The sequence below is a fragment of the Microcaecilia unicolor genome, chromosome 1, assembly GCF_901765095.1.
Source record: "Microcaecilia unicolor chromosome 1, aMicUni1.1, whole genome shotgun sequence".
Lineage (NCBI taxonomy): Eukaryota > Metazoa > Chordata > Amphibia > Gymnophiona > Siphonopidae > Microcaecilia > Microcaecilia unicolor.
The window spans coordinates 525,645,621-525,668,161 of record NC_044031.1 but is presented as its reverse complement, the minus strand read 5'-3'; the positions used below and the strand labels follow the sequence as shown (position 1 = coordinate 525,668,161).

The 22,541-nt window shown below is 45.3% G+C and overlaps 1 protein-coding gene across 1 annotated transcript in view; it reads right to left on the bottom strand.

The window, feature by feature from the left end:
- Nucleotides 1–22,541, bottom strand: part of ZBTB10 (zinc finger and BTB domain containing 10) — a 137,994-nt gene that overhangs the window by 22,550 nt on the left and 92,903 nt on the right. The window contains exons 3-4 of the mRNA XM_030215886.1: nucleotides 14,653–14,721; nucleotides 7,167–7,342 (exon numbers count right to left, since the gene is read on the bottom strand). Coding sequence (XP_030071746.1) covers nucleotides 7,167–7,342; nucleotides 14,653–14,721 — 245 coding nt within the window. The remainder of the gene's footprint in view (nucleotides 1–7,166; nucleotides 7,343–14,652; nucleotides 14,722–22,541) is intronic.

Sequence of the window (22,541 nt, the reverse complement as noted above, 5' to 3'; positions counted from 1 at the left end):
TCCACCAAGCCCGCCAACTGCCGCACATTGTTCCGCATGTGGATGCTCGTGTAGAGCTGGTACTACTGAATTTTGGCCACGAGCATAGAGGAATGGTAGGCCTTCCTCCCAAAGGAGTCCAAGGTTCTAGAGTCTTTGCCCGGGGGCGCCGAAGCATGCTCCCTAGAACTCTTGGCCTTCTTTAAGGCCAAATCCACAACTCCAGAGTCGTGAGGCAACTGAGTGCGCATCAGCTCTGGGTCCCCATGGATCCGGTACTGGGACTCGATCTTCTTGGGAATGTGGGGATTAGTTAGAGGCTTGGTCCAGTTCGCCAGCAATGTCTTTTTGAGGACATGATGCATGGGTACTGTGGACGCTTCCTTAGGTGGAGAAGGATAGTCCAGGAGCTCAAACATTTCAGCCCTGGGCTCGTCCTCCACAACCTCCGGGAAGGGGATGGCCGTAGACATCTCCCGAACAAAGGAAGCGAAAGACAGACTCTCGGGAGGAGAAAGCTGCCTTTCAGGAGAGGGAGTGGGATCAGAAGGAAGACCCTCAGACTCCTCGTCAGAGAAATATCTGATGTCTTCCTCTTCTTCCCACGAGGCCTCACCCTCGGTGTCAGACACAAGTTCACGGACCTGTGTCTGCAACCATGCCCGGCTCAACTCCATGGAACCACGGCCACGGTGTGGGCGTCGAGAGGTAGACTCCCTTGCCCGCACCGGCGAAGCTCCCTCCGCCGACGTGGTTGGGGAGCCTTCCTGGGAGGCGACCGCAGTCGGATGCCGGAGACCTCACCCTGGGCAATGGGCCAGCCGGCGCCTCACTCAACAGTACCGGTGGCGCAAGCACCCCCGGTACCGGAGGGGTAGGGCGCAACAGCTCTCCCAGGATCTCTGGGAGAACGGCCCGGAGGCTCTCGTTCAGAGCGGCTGCAGAAAAAGGCATGAAAGTCGATGCAGGCGTCGATGTCAGAGTCTGTTCCGGGCGTGGAGGCTGTTCCGGGCTGTCCAAAGGGGAGCGCATCGACACCTCTTGAACAGAGGGCAAGCGGTCCTCTCGGTGCCGATGCCTACTGGGTGCCGACTCCCTCGGCGACCCAGAGCTCTCGGTGCCGACACGGGAAGGAGACCGGTGACGATGCTTCTTCGACTTCTTGGAACGAAGCATGTCACCGGAGCTTCCCGGCACCGACGAGGACGTAGAATCCAGCCGTCTCTTCCTCGGGGCCGAGGCCGAAGGAGGTCGGTCTCGGGGGGGGCTGTACCGCAGGAGCCCTCAGGGTGGGGGGAGACCCACCCGAAGGCTCACCGCCACCAGCAGGGGAATGGACAGCCCTCACCTGCACTCCAGACGAAGCACCACCGTCCGACGACATCAGCAGACGAGGAGGTCTCGATACCACCGACGACGCCTTCCGATGACGCCCCGATGCAGAGGGCCGATGCCTCGATGCACTCGGGGACGAAGATGATGGTCCAGGCGCTGACGACGTCGATGCAGTCGATACTCCCGGTGCCGATGAAGAGCCCGAGAACAAAACGTTCCACTGAGCTAATCTCGCTACCTGAGTCCGCTTTTGTAAAAGGGAACACAGACTACAGGCCTGAGGGCGGTGCCCAGCCCCCAGACACTGAAGACACGACGCGTGCCTGTCAGTGAGCGAGATTACCCGGGCGCACTGGGGTGCACTTCTTGAAGCCGCTGGAAGACTTCGATGTCATGGGCGGAAAAATCGCGCCGGCGAGATCAAAACTCGAAATGGCGAAAATGGCACCGCAAAAAATAGGGGAAGAAAAACTTCGACCGAGGCCTAAATAGGGCCTACCCCGACGACGAAAGAAAACTTACCGGGGCAAAAAACTGGACGTATGGGAAGGGAAAAGACCATGAAGGTCTCCTTCCAACACCTTTTTTTTTTTTTTTTTTTTAAGATACAGTCGATAAACGACGCGCGAGGTCAACCTTTGGGGCGCGAACGGCGATAACACGACCGTACCGAGCGCGGACAAAAGAAGACTGGCCGGCACGAGCCGGTTTCGGGCGGGAAGACGGCCGCGCATGCGCGGTGCGCATCGGCGCGCGAGGGCTAGCAAAGGCTTTTGCTAGTGAAGATTCCGATTGGAGGGGCTGCCGTGGACGTCACCCATCAGTGAGAACAAGCAGCCTGCTTGTCCTCGGAGAACCAAAGTTTATATAATCCTTTCAAGAAAGCCAGTTAATTGTTTAACTTATTAGTGGAACATAACCACATAGGCATGGTATGGTCGCATTTTCAGTATGGTAATACTAGATCCCAGCTAAAGAACAGGTTATTTTGAGTTAGTCGTCATTGGACCAAACTTGCTTTCCTTGTGCCATCACCATTCAGATGGATAGGCAGTGTCTTAAAAGATGGAGGATAAAGTTTGGGTTTTTTTTTTACATTTATATCCTACATTATCCCAAGCAAACTCATGTTCCATGTGGCTTACATTTGAAAATACAGTGAGACAGAATAACAGAATTCAGTCATATCATGGGAGCAAGTACATGGGTATGTCTGAAATATTTAACAAAGTGGAGATTAGCATATATACCCAACTGGGCATTTAAAAGTTTGCCCTTTAATGATGCCACATGTTCAGAAATCATAGCCATAAGTATAGACAGTTATTAAAATAGTATCACAGGCACACATCAAAACAGGCATTTATACACACACACAGCAAAAATAAACAACTTCTACAGAGTACATCCAAAACTTAATTTTTATTTCCTCATTTTCATCTTCCAAAATTCTAGACAGCAGATGTACAAATCAGCCTTCCAAAAGCAGTCCAAAACAAGTCAGAATAAACACAGTTTATACCTAATTGTTCAGCCACCCTTAGTATTCACACTTTTGGGTTTAAAAAGCAAAACCATGTACATGTAAGGACTGGAAAAATGAATTAAAACAAAGTTTAAAGCAAATGCCCTTAATATGTAATACTTGGTAGCAATAATGAAACAGTGATGGAATAGTCACATAGCAGGCAGCCTGAGCCAACAGATTTATTTTCCATTGAACATAAACAATTAACTTTGTATGAACTTGGCAGCTAATAGTGTACTGAACTGGACAATGTTGGCACATTTAGACTGACTGGCTAGAACTTCTGCATGAAGGAAGCCCTTCACTCATTATTCAGTACTTCTCTGTGAAATAGTAGTAATAAAAAGGCAAATGCATTTTCATAAATACCACTGCAATCCACAAAACAGAAGGAGCAAGTTCCCACCTGCCATCTTTTACTTTTGATGTAGGCACAGGAAAAAAAGATGTTAAATGCTCCCAGGTTTCAACCAAATTAAATGTTAAAAAAAATGTACTTATAAATAATGTCTGATTGTTAAGCACCTGATTCTCACAGCATGATGTCTGTTTTGGTGGCCCTTTATTAGGTGAAAACATCTCTGCACGAACACAGGGAGTCCCTATAACCAGCCCCTCCAAATGACACAATAATTTAAAATTTAGAATTACTACTCTAACAGATAAAACCAATATTTCCTCTGTATACATCCATATGCTGCACAAGCCAATGTGTTTAAATATAAGTGAAATCAAATAAAAATGCTACCTACAATAAAAAAAAACGACAACATGGAAACAGCAGCTCCTAGATTTGCTTGCATGGTTTGTTTAGGGTAAAGGAGGACAAATGGCTGCACGGAGGAAAGAGAAAGGAAGAAAATACACAACTAATGGCTTTCAACTTTTTGACATCAAGCTCCTTGTTCATGCCACTGCCTCCCCAACTTGGCTGCAGCAAAAATTACGCCGTGCGAGTGGTCATAGCCCTATGCATGCCACTGGCTCCTCTGCCAGTTTCCTTCCTCCGCTCCCTCCCAAACAGGAAATTAGAGGGAGGGTGGAGGAGGGAGAGTGGAGGAGGGAAATCGACAGAGGTGGCAGTGGAGCACACAGGGCTATGGCCCAGTGCACGACTTCACTTTGTTGCAGCCAATCAGTCAGGGAGGCAGCGGTGCGAAATCAGTTAGGGAAAGGGAAGGGAAGCTTGCACTTCCTCTAGCCTGCCGCAGACTCAAGAAGGCAACAACCGGGAGGAAAAGTTAGCAGTACGAGGTGTCTGTGGTGCATGGGCATCATTTTCTCTGAATATCTGTTCCAGGAAGCGACCACTCCCCCAGGGCCCCCACCACCACCACATAGCTATGCTACTGGCAGTAACACCAATAAAGACCCACAACAGATACTGGGCTATGTGCTCAGGTCACAGGTTTTCAAGTCAGTAAGGTAGCTCTTGAGCCTGGTAGAGGGGGAAGGTGCACTGGAAAATTAGATCTTAAACAAGGATGATGTGCCGCCATGGCAGCTCTATTTCTATGTGGGCCTGCACTGTGATTAGATGGCAACTCCAGTAATTGGTTACAAAGCCAGTGCCGGGCAGACTTCTACAGTCTGTACCCCAATCGTGGCTGGACAGATTTGGAGAGGTTGGAGTGAGGCTTCAATGACAACTTCAGTAGTTGGAGAGCAAAGCCAGTGCCAGGCACACTTCTCTGGTCTGTGCCCCGAAAATGGCAAAGCCAAATCAAGATCAAGTAGGCACATATAGTATCGCATCATACCTTAAGCTATGAGTTTATCTTGTTGGACAGACTGGACGCACCATACAGGTCTATCTGCCATCATCTCCTATGTCTGTCCAGTATGGTAACTGCAGGGCAGATGTTGGGCACACCCCCTGCATTTACCACACAAGCTTTGCACTTACCATACACTAGTTTTTTGCAACACGGTGTGATGGGGTCTATATCCCATCACTTAGGAAGAACCTGGAGATAGGGAAAATGGTGGAAACAGAGACTAGAAGCCCAGAATTAGGTTCAGCCCACACAGGAAGTGATATACGAGCAGTCCCTGGTGAAACGCAAGATCAATCCCTGGAAATAAATGCAGGAAAGGGAAATCACCTGAACACAAAAGAGAGCCTACCTAGTCCCTCCAATCAGAGCAGGGGATCAAGATTTCTGTCCAATCCAATAATGAGGTGGAGTTTGGAGGAGTTATCTATGGACCTATAGACGAACTTGAGATATCAGTCTTCCTGTGTGAAGACTGAGCGAGAGGATGCTGGACCAAATACTGAAGACTGCACTGCTAGGAAGGAGGTACTGAACTATTATTATTGTTCCTTGTGATTCTTACTTGTTGGAACGCTACCTGTGGGTTGGAATGCTACCAGAATAAGCTATGAAGAATAACTTACGAAGGAGGAGGGCAGGTTCTGGTGCTACACCTGACTCTGAACTCATTAAAAAAAGGTCCCGACAGCTCCACAAGTGGATGCTTGGCAAGGAAACCGTCTGTGTTTGAATATAGTGTTTTTGTTTATTTTCTGGATTACAATGTTTTGGACAACGTTGAAGTGTTGAAGTGGAAAAAGTAAACAACAGACTTGAGATCTACAGCTCCTCTGGAAGAACCTGGGTCCATGCTGGGAGTGCTGGGTTAAGGCTCAGGAATGGGGGAGAGGGAACCGGATCGTACCAGAGATCTTCACGGTCACTTGGCCCACACTTATGGGTGGGAGGTGCAGACCCAAAGGTCTTCATGGTCATTCGGCCCATGCCTACCTGTTGGCAGTGCAGTACTAGAGGTCTTCACGATCACTTGGCCCACACCCACAGGTGGGTGGAGCATAATACGCGCTAACTGCAGAAACTTGCTGTGCTTCAGTAAAAAGGCCCCACAGCTTTTTTCATGCTACATTAATTGTTTCCTCAACTTTCTAGCAGTGTTGGAGCATTGAGAAGGTTTCGGGAACCTTTAGCATTTATTTATCTGTTTTTGGAACACTCCTTATTGTACCAGGAAACTCCAACAAAAATTTTCTCTGCAAGGCTAAGACTCAATTTTCAAATCATGTAATATTTGTGTTTTGTTTTATGATCAGCAAGCCAAACTGTCACCAAGGATCTGAACAGTTTAAGAGTTTGGTCCCTAGTGGGTGGGTGGTTGGGTAAAATTGCAGCTTCAGAAACAGCTGTTTGTCCTCTGAAAGTAACTCCTATAGTCACATGTTCTGATTCTTACCTCAAGGTACTAATTTTTTTTTAATACAGCTAGTTTGCTTAATGCCAAGAACTGAATTTCCATTTATTGTTAATGCCCTTCCTATAGTTGTGGAATTATCCTATATAATAAAACTCACCTCCAACATTCTGAAGCTGACTGCATGGCTGAGGCATTCCTGCTCTCTGTATCCATCTCCTGAATTGACATCACGTACTTCCGGGTTCGTCACAAGCAGAAGTGAACAACCACACGAGGTTTTTCGGCTTCAGAATGTTGGAGGTGCATTCTATTAAATAGGATTGGTCAGTTCCTTGAAGTACAGCCAGAGCTCAGCGTCCTGCACAGTAACGCTCAGACACCAGAGAGGGGGGGGGGGGGGGGGCTGACACCAGAGACAGGGAGAGAGGGGGGCCTGACACCAGAGAGAGGGGGAGGTATCTCTGTCACACACACACACTCTCTCTCTCTCACAATGTCTTTCTCTCTCACACACTGTCTCTCACACACTCTATGTCTCACACTGTATCACATTCACTCTCTACGTGTCACACAGTCACTCACACACTCTCTTGGTCTCATACACTCAGTCTCACAGAGAGTCTGTGTCTCACACACACACTCTCTTGCACACACTGTATCTGTGTGAAACACACTCTCTCTCACACTGTGTCTCACATACGCACTTGCACACACTCTCATTCTCTCACACACACTCTCTCTCACACTGTCTCACATACGCACTTGCACACACTCTCATTCTCTCACACACACTCTCATTCTCTCACACTCACACCCAGACTCACTCTCTCTCTCACACACACTCGCACATTCACTCTCTCAAACACACACACTCCGAGGAAAACCTTGCTAGCGCCCATTTCATTTGTGTCAGAAACGGGCCTTTTTTACTAGTATATTTATAAAACATCATTTTAAATAATATTTAAGTAGAATATTTGATTGTCTAAAACATGCAAGCCATTCCAATTTGCTCGTCATATGGCTAAGCAAAACATCTAAATTACACTGTCACCCTGTTTGTTATTATAAATCAAAAAGGTATACAGAATCTCATAAATGTTGAGATCCTAACTATAGTTAAATTGCTACTTACCAGGGAATGTCTTTTGACATGTTCTCTTCGAGTAAACAGTTTCCCACAGATGTCGCAGCTAAATGATCTCACACCAGTATGAATCAACAAGTGTCTTTTTAGTGTTCTTCTGTACTTGGCTACATAGTTGCAATGGGGACACTTCAACTTGTTCATAAGTACTGAAGAAGCATCACCTAAAAGAAGGAATGCTTACAATGTTCATATCTATGTTTACATTATTGTATAACCGTAAAAGAACCAACTACAATTATGTCAAATAACTATAGATGACAGATATACTTAAAAGATGATCACTGCTTAAAACAACATATTAATGAATAGGGGAACAAGTAAAAATGTATATACATTTTTAATGTCATTCCTGAGTTTTGACTTTTGTTTAAAACATTTTTTGCTTTATGGTTTCTCAAATACTGTGCACAATAGTACACTATTGTTGACAATAAAAACAAAAGATTTTCATAGATTTTTTTCTATCTCTATATTTTTAAAATGACATTAAAAGACAGGATTTGTCTGACATTTCCTGTATCATTTCAAATGCACACCACTGTCTATGAAGCATAAAGTGTGGGTCGACGTCCGCGTCGGCCCAGGAATCAGCATTTTGCAAGCAAAATATTTAAAAAGTTTTGCCAGTCTTCTGGCGTGCGTGCAGCACGCATGCGCACACTGATTTCCCGCTCGACGCACTGGTAGAATAGCGAAGATACTTACCTGTGGCAGGTATTCTCTGAGGACAGCAGGCTGATTGTTCTCACATGTGGGTCATCGTCCACGGTGGCCCAGAAATTGGTAAACAAATTTTGCAAACAAAATAAAAGTCAAAGTCTTTCAGGAAAGTTCCATCACGTGGGCAGCACGAACCGCGCATGCACGAACGACTCCCCGCCCACCATGTGAGCATGCCTCTTTAGTTAAATCAAAAAGCATATAAACAAGGAACAACAATAACAACTCTAAAGGGGAGGAGGGCGGGTTTGTGAGAACAATCAGCCTGCTGTAGGTAAGTATCTTCGCTTTCTCCGAAGACAAGCAGGCTGCTTGTTCTCACATATGGGGTATCCCTAGCAACTAGGCTCACTCAAAACAATGAATATTGGTCAATTGAAGCTCGCAACGGCGAGGACAAAACAAAGATTGACCTAAAACCAAAATCAACTAACTGAGAGTGCAGCCTGGACCAAAACAAAAATGGGTCTAGGGGGGTGGAGTTGGATCCTAAACGCCAAACAGATTCTGCCAAACCGACTGTTGCGTCGGGTATCCTGCTGAAGGCAGTAGTGAGATGTGAATGTGTGGATTGATGACCATGTTGCAGCCTTGCAAATCTCTTCAATGGAGGCCGACTTTAAGTGGGCCACTGATGCAGCCATGGCTCTAACATTATGAGCCTTGACATGGCCCTCTAGAGTCAGCCCAGCTTGGGCATAAGTGAAGGAAATACAATCTGCTAGCCAAGTGGAGATTGTGCGTTTTCCGATGGCGACTCCCCTCCTGTTGGGATTGAAAAAAAAAAAAAAAAAAAAACAACTGGGTGGACTGTCTGAAGGGCTGTGTCCGCTCCACATAAAAGGCCAATGCTCTCTTGCAGTCCAAGGTATGTAAACTTCTTTCGCCAGGGCGGGTATGAGGGCGGAGAAAGAATGTTGGCAAGACAATTGACTAGTTCAGATGGAACTCCGACACCACCTTAGGCAGGAACTTAGGGTGCATGCGGAGGACTACTCTATTATGATGGAACTTGATATACGGTGCATGCAGTACCAAGGCCTGAAGCTCACTGACCCTACGAGCTGAAGTAACAGCCACCAAGAAAATGACCTTCCGGGTCAAGTATTTCAGATGGCAGGAATTCAGTGGCTCAAAAGGAGATCTCATCAGCTGGGTGAGTACAACGTTGAGATTCCAAGACACTGGTGGAGGTTTGACTGGGGGCTTTGACAAAAGCAAACCTCTCATGAAGCAAACAACTAAAGGCTGTCCAGAGATAGGCTTACCTTCTACATGGCGATGATAAGCATTAATGGCACTAGCATAAACTCTTACGGAGTTGGTCTTGAGACCAGACTCTGACAAGTGTAGAAGGTATTCAAGCTGGGTCTGTGTAGGACAAGAAAGAGGATCTAGGGCCTTGCTGTCACACCAGACGGCAAACCTCCTCCATCTGAAAGAGTAACACCTCTTCGTGGAATCTTTTCTGGAAGCAAGAAAGACTCAAGAGACACCCTCTGAAAGACCTAAGGAGGCAAACTCTAAGCTCTCAACATCCAGGCCGTGAGAGCCAGGGACTGCAGGGTTGGGATGTAGAAGAGACCCCTCATTCTGAGTGATGAGGGTTGGAAAACATTCCAATCTCCACGGTTCATTGGAGGACAACTCCAGAAGAAGAGGGTACCAAATCTGACGCGGTCAGAAGGGAGCTATCAGAATCATGGTTCTGCAGTGATTGAGTTTCAGCAAAGTCTTCCCTATTAGAGGTGTGGGAGGATATGCATACAGGAGGCCTGTCCCCCAATGCAGGAGAAAGGCATTTGACGCTAGTCTGTCATGGGCCTGAAGCCTGGAACAGAAATGAGGGGCCTTGTGATTGATCTGAGTGGCAAAAAGATCTACCGAGGGGGTGCCCCACGCTCGGAAGATCTTGCAGACTACGTCCATGTTCAGCGACCACTGGTGAGGTTGCATTACTCTGCTCAGTCTGTCGGCCAGACTTTTGTTTACACCTGCCAGATAAGTGGCTTGGAGAAACACGCCGTGACGGCGAGCCCAAAGCCACATCTGGATGGCTTCCTGACACAGAGGGCGAGATCCGGTGCCCTCTGCTTGTTGGTATAATACATGGCAACCTGATTGTCTGTCTGAATCAATATGACTTGGTTGGACAGCCGGTCTCTGAAAGCCTTTAGAGCGTTCCAGATCACTCACAATTCCAGGAGATTGATCTGAAGACCTTTTTCCTGAAAGGACCAAGCTCCCTGAGTGTGAAGTCCATCTACATGAGCTCCCCACCCCAGGAGAGATGCATCCGTCGTCAGCACTTTTCGTGGCTGAGGAATTTGGAATGGACGTCCCAAGATCAAATTGGATCGAATCGTCCAACACTGCAAGGAATTTCGAAAGTCGGTGGACAGTTGGATCACATCCTCTAGACTCCCAGCAGCTTGATACCACTGGGAAGCTAGGGTCCATTGAGCTGATCTCATGTGTAGGTGTGCCATGGGAGTCACGTGAACTGTGGAGGCCATGTGCCCCAGAAGTCTCAACATCTGCTGAGCCGTGATCTGTTAAGACACTTGAACCAAGGACACTAGGGAAAGGAGGTTGTCTGACCTCGCCTTGGGGAGTTAAGCACAAGCTGTCTTTGCGTTCAACACTGCTCCAATGAATTCCAATTTTTGAACTGGGTGAGATGGGACTTGGCATAATTGATCACAAACCCCAGTAGTTCTAGCACCTGAATAGACATTTGCATGGACTGTAAAGCGCCCGCCTCCGAGGTGCTCTTCACCAGCCAATCATAAGGAAACACATACACTCCCAGTCTGTGTAGCAATGCTGTGACTACAGCCAGGCACTTTGTGAACACCCTGGGCGCACACACCAGACAAAAGGGCAGTACGCAGTACTGAAAGTGTTGTGTTCCCAGCCGAAATCGAAGATACCCCCTGTGAGCTGGAAGTATCGAGATGTGTGTGTAAGCATCCAGAGAGCATAGCCAATTGTTCTCCTGAATCATGGGGAAGAAGGGTGCCCAGGGAAACCATCCTGAACTTTTCTCGAACCAGACATTTGTTCAGGCCCCTTAGGTCTAGGATGGGAGGCCCCCCCCCCCCCCGTTTTCTTTTGCACAAGAAAGTACCTGGAATAGAATCCCAGCCCTTCTTCCCCTGGTGGAACGGGTTCGATCGCAATGGCCTTTAGAAGGGCAGGGAGTTCCTCTGCAAGTACCTGCCTGTGCTGGGAGCTTTAAGAATGAGCTCCTGGTGGGCAATTTGGAGGTTTGGATTCTAGATTGAGGGTGTATCCTAACCGGACTATTTGAAGAACCCACTGGTCGGAGGTTATGAGAGCCAACCTTTGCTGAAAAAATATCAACCTCCTACCTACCGGCAAGTCGTCTGGTACGAACACTTTTACAGAGGCTATGCTGAACTGGAGCCAGTCAAAAGCCCATCCCTTGCTTTTGCTGGAGAGCAGAATGGGCCTTAGACGAACGCTGTTGACAAGAACGAGCGCACTGGGGCTGAGCCTGGGCAGGCTGCCGAGAAGTAGGAGCGTACCTACGCCTAGAGTAGGAATAGGGAGCAATTCTCTTCCCTCAAAAAAAAAAAACTCCTAGATTAGGAGGCTGTAGCAGAAGGTGTCCGGTGGTAGAGAGAATCCATAGCATCATTATGCTTCTTAATCTGATTAACAAGATCCTCTACTTTTTCTCCAAAAAGATTGTCCCCCCAGCAAGGAACACCCACCATCCGCTGCTGGACAGAATGATCCAGGTCAAAGACACGCAGCCATGAGAGTCTGAGCATCACTATAACTTGAGCAGCTATCCTGGATGTCACATCAAAAGTACCCCTGGTCAGGAACTTGCGACACGCCTTCTGCTGCCTGACCACCTGGCCAAAAGGCTTGGCCAGCTCCACAGGGAGTGTATCAACCAAGTTGGACAGTTGACTTATCGAGTCCCACAAGTGTACACTTGTGAAGAGCTGGTATGCCTGGATCTTGGCAGCGAGCATAGCGGCCTGATACGTCTTTCTCCCAAAAGAGTCAAGAGTCCTAGCTTCTCTGCCTGGGGGCGCCGAAGCATAGGCTCTAGTACTCCTAGCTCTCTTGAGAGCGCAATCCACCACCATGGAATTGTGGGGTAATTGGGACCTCATCAATCCAGGTTCACCATGGATCCGGTATTGGGTCTCAGCTTTCTTGGGAACCACAGGGCCAGACATAGGGGTGGACCAGTTTCACATAAGGACTTCCCTTCAGTACCTGTCACAGCCTCTTTAGGTGGAGAAGAATAATCCAGGACCTCGAGCATGTCAGTCCTGGACTCATCCTCAACCTCCACAGGGAAGGGAATAGCCGTAGCCATTTCCTGGACAAAGGAGGAAAAAGACAGACTCTCGGGTGGAGATATTCTTCTTTCTCCACCTGAGAGGAGGAGCAGCCTAGTGGTTAGTGCAGTGGACTTTGATCCTGGGGAACTGAGTTTGATTCCCACTGCAGCTCCTTGTGACTCTGGGCAAGTCACTTAACCCTCCATTGCCCCTGGTACATAGTAAGTACCTGAATATATGTAAACCGCTTTGAATGTAGTTGCAAAAACCTCAGAAAGGTGGTATATCAAGTCCCATTTCCCTTTCCAGTGGAGGAGGAGGGTCAGAGGGAATCCCAAAGGACTCATCAGACGAGAAGTACCTAGGATCCTCCTCTGATTCCCACAAACACTCCTGCTCAGTGTCGGATACAACCTGTGTGAAGGTACTCTGACACTGGACCTGCCTCAACGCTGACGAACGATGTCCTCTGTGGCGATGCCGAGAAGTCGACGCCCGATCAGACTGCTGCGAAGCTCCCTCCACCGATGTCGAAGGGGAGTCGACCTGGGTGGCAGCCGACACCAATGCCGCAGGCAGCACCGCAGTCGGAGACCTCACCACAGGTAAAGGGCCAGACACCGCTACAGCAGATGGCACAGAAGGCGCAAGCACACCCAATACTGAAGCTGATTGCCACAGTAAGCCTTCCAGAAGTTCTGGAAATAAGGCCCAGATACACTCGTCAAGAGCCACCATCGGAGAAGGCTGAGGGCCAGTGGAACCGGCAGTGTCAGAATCCGTGGAGGCTCGGGAGCAGGCACCGGGCTGCCAAGAGACCGACGAATCGGCACCTCCTGTATAAAGGGGGAGCGATCCTCTCGGCGCAGACGCTTCTCGGGTGCCAACTCTCTCAACGCCCCGGAGCTCCCAGTACCATGCACCGAAGAACGATGACGATGCTTCTTAGCCTTCACTCGACGCCCGTCATCGAGACTCCTCGGTACCAATGAGGAGGACCTGGAATCCTCACGTCTCCTTCATAACAGGAGGCCTCGAGACAGGTGGAGCCCCATTTGACGCCTCACTGCTCCCAGCACGAGTTGGTCTCTCAGCAGCCATTACCTCCCCCTTCGACGTCAATGCTCCTTTCGATGCCGCCACCGCCGACCTCGGTACCAATCTCGGCGTCGAAGGACCGGACTGAGCCCCAAAAAGCTTCTCTCGTTGGGCCTCTCGAGACGCTTGGGTCCGTTTTTTAATACAAAGACTCAGACTACAAGCGGCTGGGCTATGGTCGGGCCCAAGACCCTGGATGCACCAAGCGTGGGTATCGGTACCTGAGATAGTCCAGTTGCACCAAGTACAACGTTTGAAGCCGCTGGGTGTCTTCGATGACATGGAAGAAAAAACGGCTTCGGCGAAATCAAACGACGCAATTGTGCCAAAAAAGAAAAGGCACAAAAAAGGGAAAACCTCGACCGTGCAGCTGAAAGGCCGGCCACATCGAAAAGAAAAGTTAAGAAGTGGCCAAAAATATAAAAACACTACAGGAAACTTTTTTTTTTTAATCCTTAAGAAAAAAAATAAAATGAAGAGAGAAGTGAAAACAGTCTTCCTGGACATGACGGAGCGGAACGAAAATACTGCCGCACCTAACCGCGGAGAAAAAAAAAAAAAGAACTAAAGAGGCACGCTTGCGCGACGGAACTTTCCCGAAACACTGACTTTTATTTTGCTTGCAAAATTTGTTTACCAATTCCTGGGCTGCCGTGGATGACGACCCACATGTGAGAACAAGCAGCCTGCTTGTCCTCGAAGAATCAGTCTTTTCTCTATCTCCACCTGCTGGTAGGAAGGGATAACAACCCATTCATACAAAATGGTTGAGCAGATGATAAGAAATATAAATTTGCATATATCCAAGCAAGAACCAAGTTTATTTGCTTATGATAATTTGTTGGTCCTGTAAACCTTGTCTGCTTGCAGCAGCAAAGGCTTGGAGTATGCCAAGCCTTTCTGGCCTCTAGAAATTAATTCCCTGCTGGCACCTAAGATTTTCTAATAATTTTCTATTCCTGACAGTAAGCACCCAAGAGTATACAACTGTACTAAGACATTGGTACTTCTCAGTGCCTAAGGGCCTACTAATATGAAACTTGGGTTCCTGAAAAGTCACGTCTAGACAACACCATACATACTATCACAGTCCTGTTGTTTACTGGAATTAGAAAACGTTTGCTTAGCTTTATTATTTTATTAAAAGGATATCGCTGCAACTTATTTCTTTCAGTTTCATATTTTATAAATATAGGTAATATACATACATACACACACAAAGACATTGTCAGTTAAACAGTCTCTTTGTTAGTAAAGTTCTAGAACACATGCATGTGTTAAAAAAAACTTGGAAAAAAATACCACCACACTTGTCAGGTACCTACCATTTTCCCATGACTCCCTTGGCCAAGACTCTGGGAACATATTTGCATATTTGAACTCATTCGAAGTTCCTACAAGAGAAATAGAAAGATTCTCTTTCAAATTTGCTATTCATATATTTTAAAGGCTTTTTGCCAGAAAAGAGAAAGGTTTTAAAGAAAACTGGGCCAGATCTTACCTTTGTGTACCAAACAAAATACTTTTTAAAAAATAAATAAAATTAAACTTACATACACATAACACTTTACAAAAGCTATGGTAAAATCTGTTACCTGTTAATTTCCTTTCCTTGATTCCTGCAAGAGCACTCCAGCCCTATGGATTGTGTCCCCTTATTAGAAGATGGAGGCAGAGACTTGAAGAGTCCAGTGACATCTGTACAACTGTGGTGCAGCCAGGAATATTCCAATATGCTAATACCAAAAACACTCAATAGAAACCAAAACAAGAGGGAACAAGAAAGCCCAACCAAACCTAAAACTAAGGCCCCATAGGGCTATCTTTGCAAAACTGACTACATGCACACAGTTGGCACACCCAATACCCAGGAAACTACAGAATCCCTCAGTTTCTTAAGTGGGTCTTAAACTGGTCTAGCAGGACTGAAGAAAAAACACTAACAGACAAGAATAGATTTCACCTGCTAGACCAGTCCAGACCTGTGGGATTTAATAAAGCTTTTATCCCACAGGGCAGAGGGAAGACACATCATCTTCCAGGACTACTCTACCAAATGCACTAGCCCAGTTAGCTAAAACATCAAGCTTATTATGTTTGACAAAAAAAATGGAGGCAAGACCATGTTGCAGTCCTGCAGATATCTACCTCTGCTTCAGCCCAGTATGCAGTCTATAACCTGGTACAGTGAGCAATAAGGCCCGGAGGAACCTTTTCTCCCCACCTCTGAAGAATGTAGGCTGACTCAACAGATAACCCAATCCAGCACAAAGGCCATAAGAGGACAAAAAGAAGATCTAACATCCAAAAAGGATTAGTGACCTCCAAGTAACAAAGAAACATACTGCATGAATCCAGTTTATGGAATGTCTGTCAGTCCTAACACCAAGGACCTCCAAAAGACAAGGAGAGAAACTATCTGGTTCAAATGAAAAAGCAGAAACCACTTTCGGCAGAAAAAAAGGGAACAGTATGCAACAAACCATCAAAAGAGGAGGAGAAATAAAGGTCCCTGCAAGAGGTTCTGCAGCTCCCATATCCTTCTAGCCAGAGAGCCAGAAGAAAAACCCTCTGAGAAGGTTAAACTCTGAAATTTGTTGCCAGCAAAAATGGTAAAGCCAGTTAGCTTAGCAGAGTTTAAAAATGGCTTGGACAATTTCCTAAAAGAAAATCCATAAGCCATTATTAAGATGGACTTGGGAAAACTCACTGCTTAATTATAGGACAAGCAGCATAAAATCTATTTGGGATCTTACGGGTGCTTGGACTTGAACTGGCCTATGTTGGAAATGGGATACTGGGCTTGATGGACCTTCAATATGTCCCAGTATGGCAATGCTTATATTCTTATTTTTCAGGACAGCTTCCCAGGAGGATCAAAGAGGTCCAGCAAAGGCCAATAACATTTGAGATCCCATATGGGTACCACTGCCCAAAGTACGGATCAAATTAACTAGTATGAAGTGCTGAAATAAATGTCCCACCAACCCTGCTTCTGAAGCAGGCATGTGCTGCCACCTGGACTCTAAGTGAATTAAACATCACCTTTCAAGAGTGAGGCCGGAAGCTAGAAGGGAAGAACATCTTGTATGAGAACCAGCCTTTGGAAAAGAAGCCCTAGTCCTATTGGGAAAGGAAAAAGCATTAAGAGGGAGCCAAATCAGGTCCACATGCCAAGGGAAGTGGGGCAGATCTAGCAAAATCATAACCACCACTGATGGGTGCCTCAGAGTTCACCCAACCTATCAGGAAACATGGAGGGGGGGAGGGGGAAATGAATAGGGGCTAAACCAAAGTATCCAGCCCCACCAACCAAGACTCTCTCCTCTGGCTGAAGAACCAAGGGGCATCTGGAAATCTGTCAAGTTGCCATTAGATCAAATGCTGGAACTCCTCAGAAGTTAACAAGGTGGAAAGCCACAAACTGAGCTCCCACTCCCCCAGATCTAGAATCTGGTGTCTGAGAAAGTCTGTATAGACAATGTCCACCCTCACTACATGAGCAACCAAGAGTGGCAGCTGGAGCATGCACACAGCTTGTCAAACTCCAGGAATCAAAAATAAATGGCCTCTGCACTGTTCTCTGTTTGTTGCAATATGCTATAGCCGTGGCATTATCAAACACTACAAGCACCACTCAGCCCTGAACCAGCGTGAGGAAGTGAAAAAAAAACAGACAAATAGCTCTTGCCTCCAGGCAATTTATGGACCACTTGGCCTCCTGTGCCAATTAGCGCCTCTGCACCATCCTGTCAGAACAGTGGTCTCCCCAACCTCTAAGACTGAGATCTGAGGCAACCACAATCCAATTCATCAGATTCAAAGGAATTCTGCTCAAGGAGTGTGGGACTGCCCACCTGTCTAGATGACTGTGGATCAATGCTGGCCAAGGTCATCCAAACCTTGAACCGGTGAGACAGCAAGGATCAATGGGAAAGCACAGCATGTTGCAGAGTCCGCATGTGGGTTTTTGCCCATGAACAACTTCCTGGGTTGCTGCCATGTGACCAAGTTCTGGAGCTGGAAGCACATAAGAAAATCTGGAACCCAGACTGAATTGAAGACACTCAAAATATTGCTCTGAAAAGAAAAGTACTACTAATAGGTGATTTTAATAAGCCATATGTTAACTGGGGTATCCCTATTGCGAGGTCCTCTAGAAGCAGGGAGATCCTGGATTCTCTATTGTGGGGCCATACCGGACTTGGTACTTACGAATGGGGAAAGTGGTTCTGATATTATAGTGGGTGATAATCTGGCATCCAGTGTTGTGGTTTACTATTAAGACTGATGTGGAGTGGGTTCATTCAAAAGAGAAGGTTCTAGATAAAAAAAAAACCCCAAAACAACTAACTTTGCTCAGATGGAGGATTATTTCAAGGAGTTAGCTGGAAGGGAACATCTGGAAGAAGTAGGAAAGCAGTTTGAAAGGATTTTTTTTAAGGGCAACAAACCTTTAGGAAACTAAATAAACATACAAGGGAAAGGAGGTCACTGATTCTCAAAAGTAGTAGCTGAAAAGGTAAGTAAAAAGTGGTTAGCCTTCATACACTACATGAGGGATAAAGGGGAAAGATAGTGATAGGAGTATACTACCCTCCACCTGGCCAGAAAGCAGAAAAGTTAGCAGAAATCAAGAAGGCTACAAACTTAGTAACACAATAATAATGGGTGGTTTCAATTACCAAGATATTGACTGGATACATTTAACATTAGGGCGTGCCAGGGAGGTAAGGTTCCTCGACGAAATAAAGGACAGCGTTACAGAGCAGCTGGTTCACAAACCAACAGAGAGGGAACAATCTAGACCTAGTCCTTACTGGCACTCATGATCTGGTGAAGGATGTAACGGTGATGGGATAACAGTCAAGTCAGTTTATTCTCAATAAACCACATCGTAAGTATATACCATCTGAGTAGTTCACAATAACAAAAGGAAATAGGGAAAAGGAAAAGAACTATACTAGTGAAAGAACAGAGAAAAAAAACAGCCATCAGATTTGATATAATAACTGGAGTAAGCATACGCAGGAAAACCAATACAATACCATTTAATTTTCAAAAAGAAAACTATGATAAAATGATGAAGTCAAAAATAAAACTTAGAGCAGCTGCTGCAATGGTCAAAAATTCGAATCAGGTATGGATGTTATTCAAAAATACTTAATCCATCAAAAGGCTCTTACTGCAGTCCATTCATGTCAAACTAATGTATCAACAAATAGTGGACCAATGGTTCACCGTAGAAATATATATACATATATGTGGAAGGAGAAATGGGGGGAAAAGTCTCATATCACTGGGTCAACACTCCACTATTCACTTTGAGGAGATTTGAAAAACCCTTCTATACATTTTTTAGATGTGGAGATCACTTTGATTTCTAATAGGTTTCACACGAACGTAAATGTTAAGACTACAGATAGGAACACCATTTTAGAGTATCATAGTTGCCACCCCCAGATAACTGCACGACAACTTACCATACTCACAGTTCCTATGGTTTTGTAGAATTTGTACAGCAAATGAGGACTTCAAAACACAGTCGGAAAGGTTTTACCTTAATTTGACTGCAAGAAATTATCCTCAACATAAGAGCATAGAGCGTTTAAGACAGCAAACTACAACAACAAAAGCCTTATTACTGAAAGATAAACAACACGTCTGAAAATACTTGCAAGCACTTTTGTTGTGAGGTTTATGTCGGGATGGGATACGGTGGCCAATATATAGTTAAACAAAGTTGGGACCTCATGAGGACCCATCCAGTGTTCAAAGAACAACATTCACATGTGGCATTTTCGCTTGCTAAAAATTTGAAGGAATTATTAAACCCTGCTCAACTATCAAAAGACAATAAAGGTTTGACAACATTACCTGCGGGCCATTTCAGATGTGGAGCTCCTGGCTCCAAAACATGTGATATCACTGAACAAATTGATATTTTTTGTAATCCAGTAGGCAAGAAATTTTATCTGAGACATCACACTTCTTATCTCACTTCTCATGTCATCTATGTGCTCAAATGTCTACATGACAAGATATATGTTAGCAACACAAAGAGAACCTTGTGCATACATGTCACTGAGCACAGATCTTGTGTGACGAGACAATGTCTAGGAGCTCCAACAGTTCAACATGGTATGACACAAGCACACAATCTTACATACTTGAAATGCTTTGCGATTGACTACATTTATCCTTCACAACGCAGAGGCGACATCAACAGAATTTTGTTGCAGAGGGAGCTTTATTGGATCTTTCATTTACGCTCCCTCGAACCTTTGGGTCTCAATACTAATTTATAGTGGGGTTGCTTTATATGAATTAGTTTTTCCAAGAATATCACTATTTTGACTTAAGTTCCTGTTAGCTTTTGTCTGCAGTTCAAACTCCCTTTATTTCCTGTTAAAAGGGCGGCAACGCCATCTTTTTGGGCAGCTTGGCGGCGATACCAGAATACAGCAGGCGTGAGGTCACAGAGTCAGGTTTTTATGATTGTTTTGATTTACTGGATAGTCACTGTTTCTGAGGAGTGACGGTTATCAATTTTTGGCAGGTTTTTCAGCTCCAATCCCACGATAAAGCAATGGCGAAACGGATGTCCATCGGGACCTAGGGAACCAAAGATAAGTGCTACCCTGCATCATTTTTCAAGCTTACCACCAGTCACTCTGCACACTATGCACTGTTTTTGTATTGACTAACCAATTAAGTAATATTCAGATAGGAATCACTTTTGAAATTCACACATTATTTGGATGGAGGAATTTTTTTTGTCAATGATTACACTAATCACCAAAGGGTTTTTCAAATAAATCTTCTCAAAGTGAATAATGGAGTGATGATTCGGTGATATATGAGACTTTTTCCCCCATTTCTCCTTCCACATATATGTATATATATTTCTACGGTGAACCATTGGTCCACTATTTGTTGATATATTATTCAAAAATACAATCCTGGAAGCCCAGACCAGCTAGTTATATTCCACCTGTTAAAAATGGTAGAAGGAAGGCCAAATGGCAGCTGGCAAGGTTAAAAAGCAAGACGAAGGAAACTATTAGAGCTAAAAACAACATCTTTCGAAACTGGAAGAATCATCCAACTGAAGACAATAAGAAACAGCATAAGGAATGGCAAGTCAAATGCAAAACACTGATAAGGAAGACAAAGAGACTTAAAAAAAAATTGCGTTGGTGGCAAAAACAAACAAATAAAAACTTTCAGGTATATCAGAAGAAGCCGGTAAAAGAATCAGTTGGACTGCTAGATGACTGAGGGGTAAATGGGGCACTCAGGAAAGACAAAGCCATAGCAGAGAGACTAAATGAATTCTTTGTTTGGTCTTCAAGAAGAAATATGTGGGAGATACTAGAAGAATGGAAACGAATCTCTGTAAACCTGGAAGAGGTAATAGGGCAATTTGACAAATAAAAGAGCAGCAAATTGCCAGACCTGCATTTTACTGTGAAGTCAACACGGATTTAGTGAAGGGAAGTCTTGCCTCACCAATCTACTGCATTTTTTTGAGGGGGTGAACAAACATGTGGACAATGGGGAGCCGGTGGATATTGTGTATCTGGATTTTCAAAAGGCGTTTGACAAAGTGCCTCATGAAAGACTCCAGAGGAAACTGGAGAGTCATGGGATCGGAGGTAGGGTATTACTATGGATTAGGTACTGGTTGAAAGATAGGAAGCAGAGAGTAGGGTTGAATGGTCAGTATTCTCAATGGAGAAGGGTAATTAGTGGAGTCCCGCAGGGATCTGTGCTGGGACCGCTGCTTTTTAACATATTTATAAATGACCTAGAGATGGGAGTAACTAGTGAGGTAATTAAATTCGCAGATGACACTAAATTATTCAGGGTCGTCAAGTCGCAGGAGGAGTGTGAAAGATTACAGGAGGACCTTACGAGACTGGGGGATTGGGAGTCCAAGAGGCAGATGAAGTTCAATGTTGACAAGTGCAAAGTGATGCATGTGGGTAAGAGGAACCCAAATTACAGCTATGTCATGCAAGGTTCCACGTTAAGAGTCACAGACCTAGAAAGGGATCTGGGAGTCATCGTGGATAAGACGTTAAAAGCTTCTGAGATGCGGAGACCAGAATTGAACACAATATTCTAGGTGCAGTCACACCATGGAGCGATACAAAGGCATATAACATTCTCATTTTTGTTTTCCATTCCTTTCCTAATAATACCTAACATTCTATTTGCTTTCTTAGCCGCCGCCACACACTGAGCAGAAGGTTTCAACGTACCATCGACGATGACACCTAGATCCCTTTCCTGGTCGGTGACTCATGATGTGGAACCTTGCATTAGTAGCTGTAATTTGGATTCAGCTTTCCCACATGCATCACTTTGCACTTGCACACATTAAACATCATCTGCCAATTAGATGTCCAGTCTCGTAAGGTCCTCTTGTAATTTTTCACAATCTTAATGCAATTTAATAACTTTGAATAATTTTGTGTCGTCAGCAAATTTAATTACCTCACTAGCTATTCCCATCTCTAGTTCATTTATAAATATGTTAAAAAGCAGCAGTCCCAGCACAGACCCCTGGGGAACCTCACTATCCAAACTTCTCCATTGAGAATATTGATCTTTTAATCAGCTTTTTATCCACAATAGGACACTATCTCCTATCCCATGACTCTCCAATTTCTTCTGGAGTCTTTCATGAGGTACTTTATCAAATGCCTTTTCAAAATCCAGAGTTACAAGCAGACCATCCATCCTTTAGGGAAGCATAGAGGCACTGGAGTAAGCAATTTAAGTATCACAGACTCTATGAAATTTTGCCGGGTAGCAAGTTTGCAATGCCGTTAGCTTGGTCAGCAAAGCAGCTTTAAACAGGTTGGTAGCCAATTTATAAGATTCTTTTTTAATCCCCCAATGTTTGAAGTTTAATAAGCAATGTTTTGCTTTAAGGAGGTAACTATGCTGCAACATAGATTACTTCTGTCAAAAAATGATGAGCTAAAGGACAGGACCACCAAATATGGTACGTCCCCTACTGCCCCACAATTTCGCCAGTACAAACCCAACCCATGGCCAAAAATATGCAACAAGCACTGAGGTGTGTAGTACCTATTGTGGATTAAAAACTGGTTAAAAGATAGAAAACAGAGAGTAGGGTTAAATGGTCAGTATCATCAATGGAGAAGGGTAGATAGTGGAGTTCCTCAGGGGTCTGTGCTGG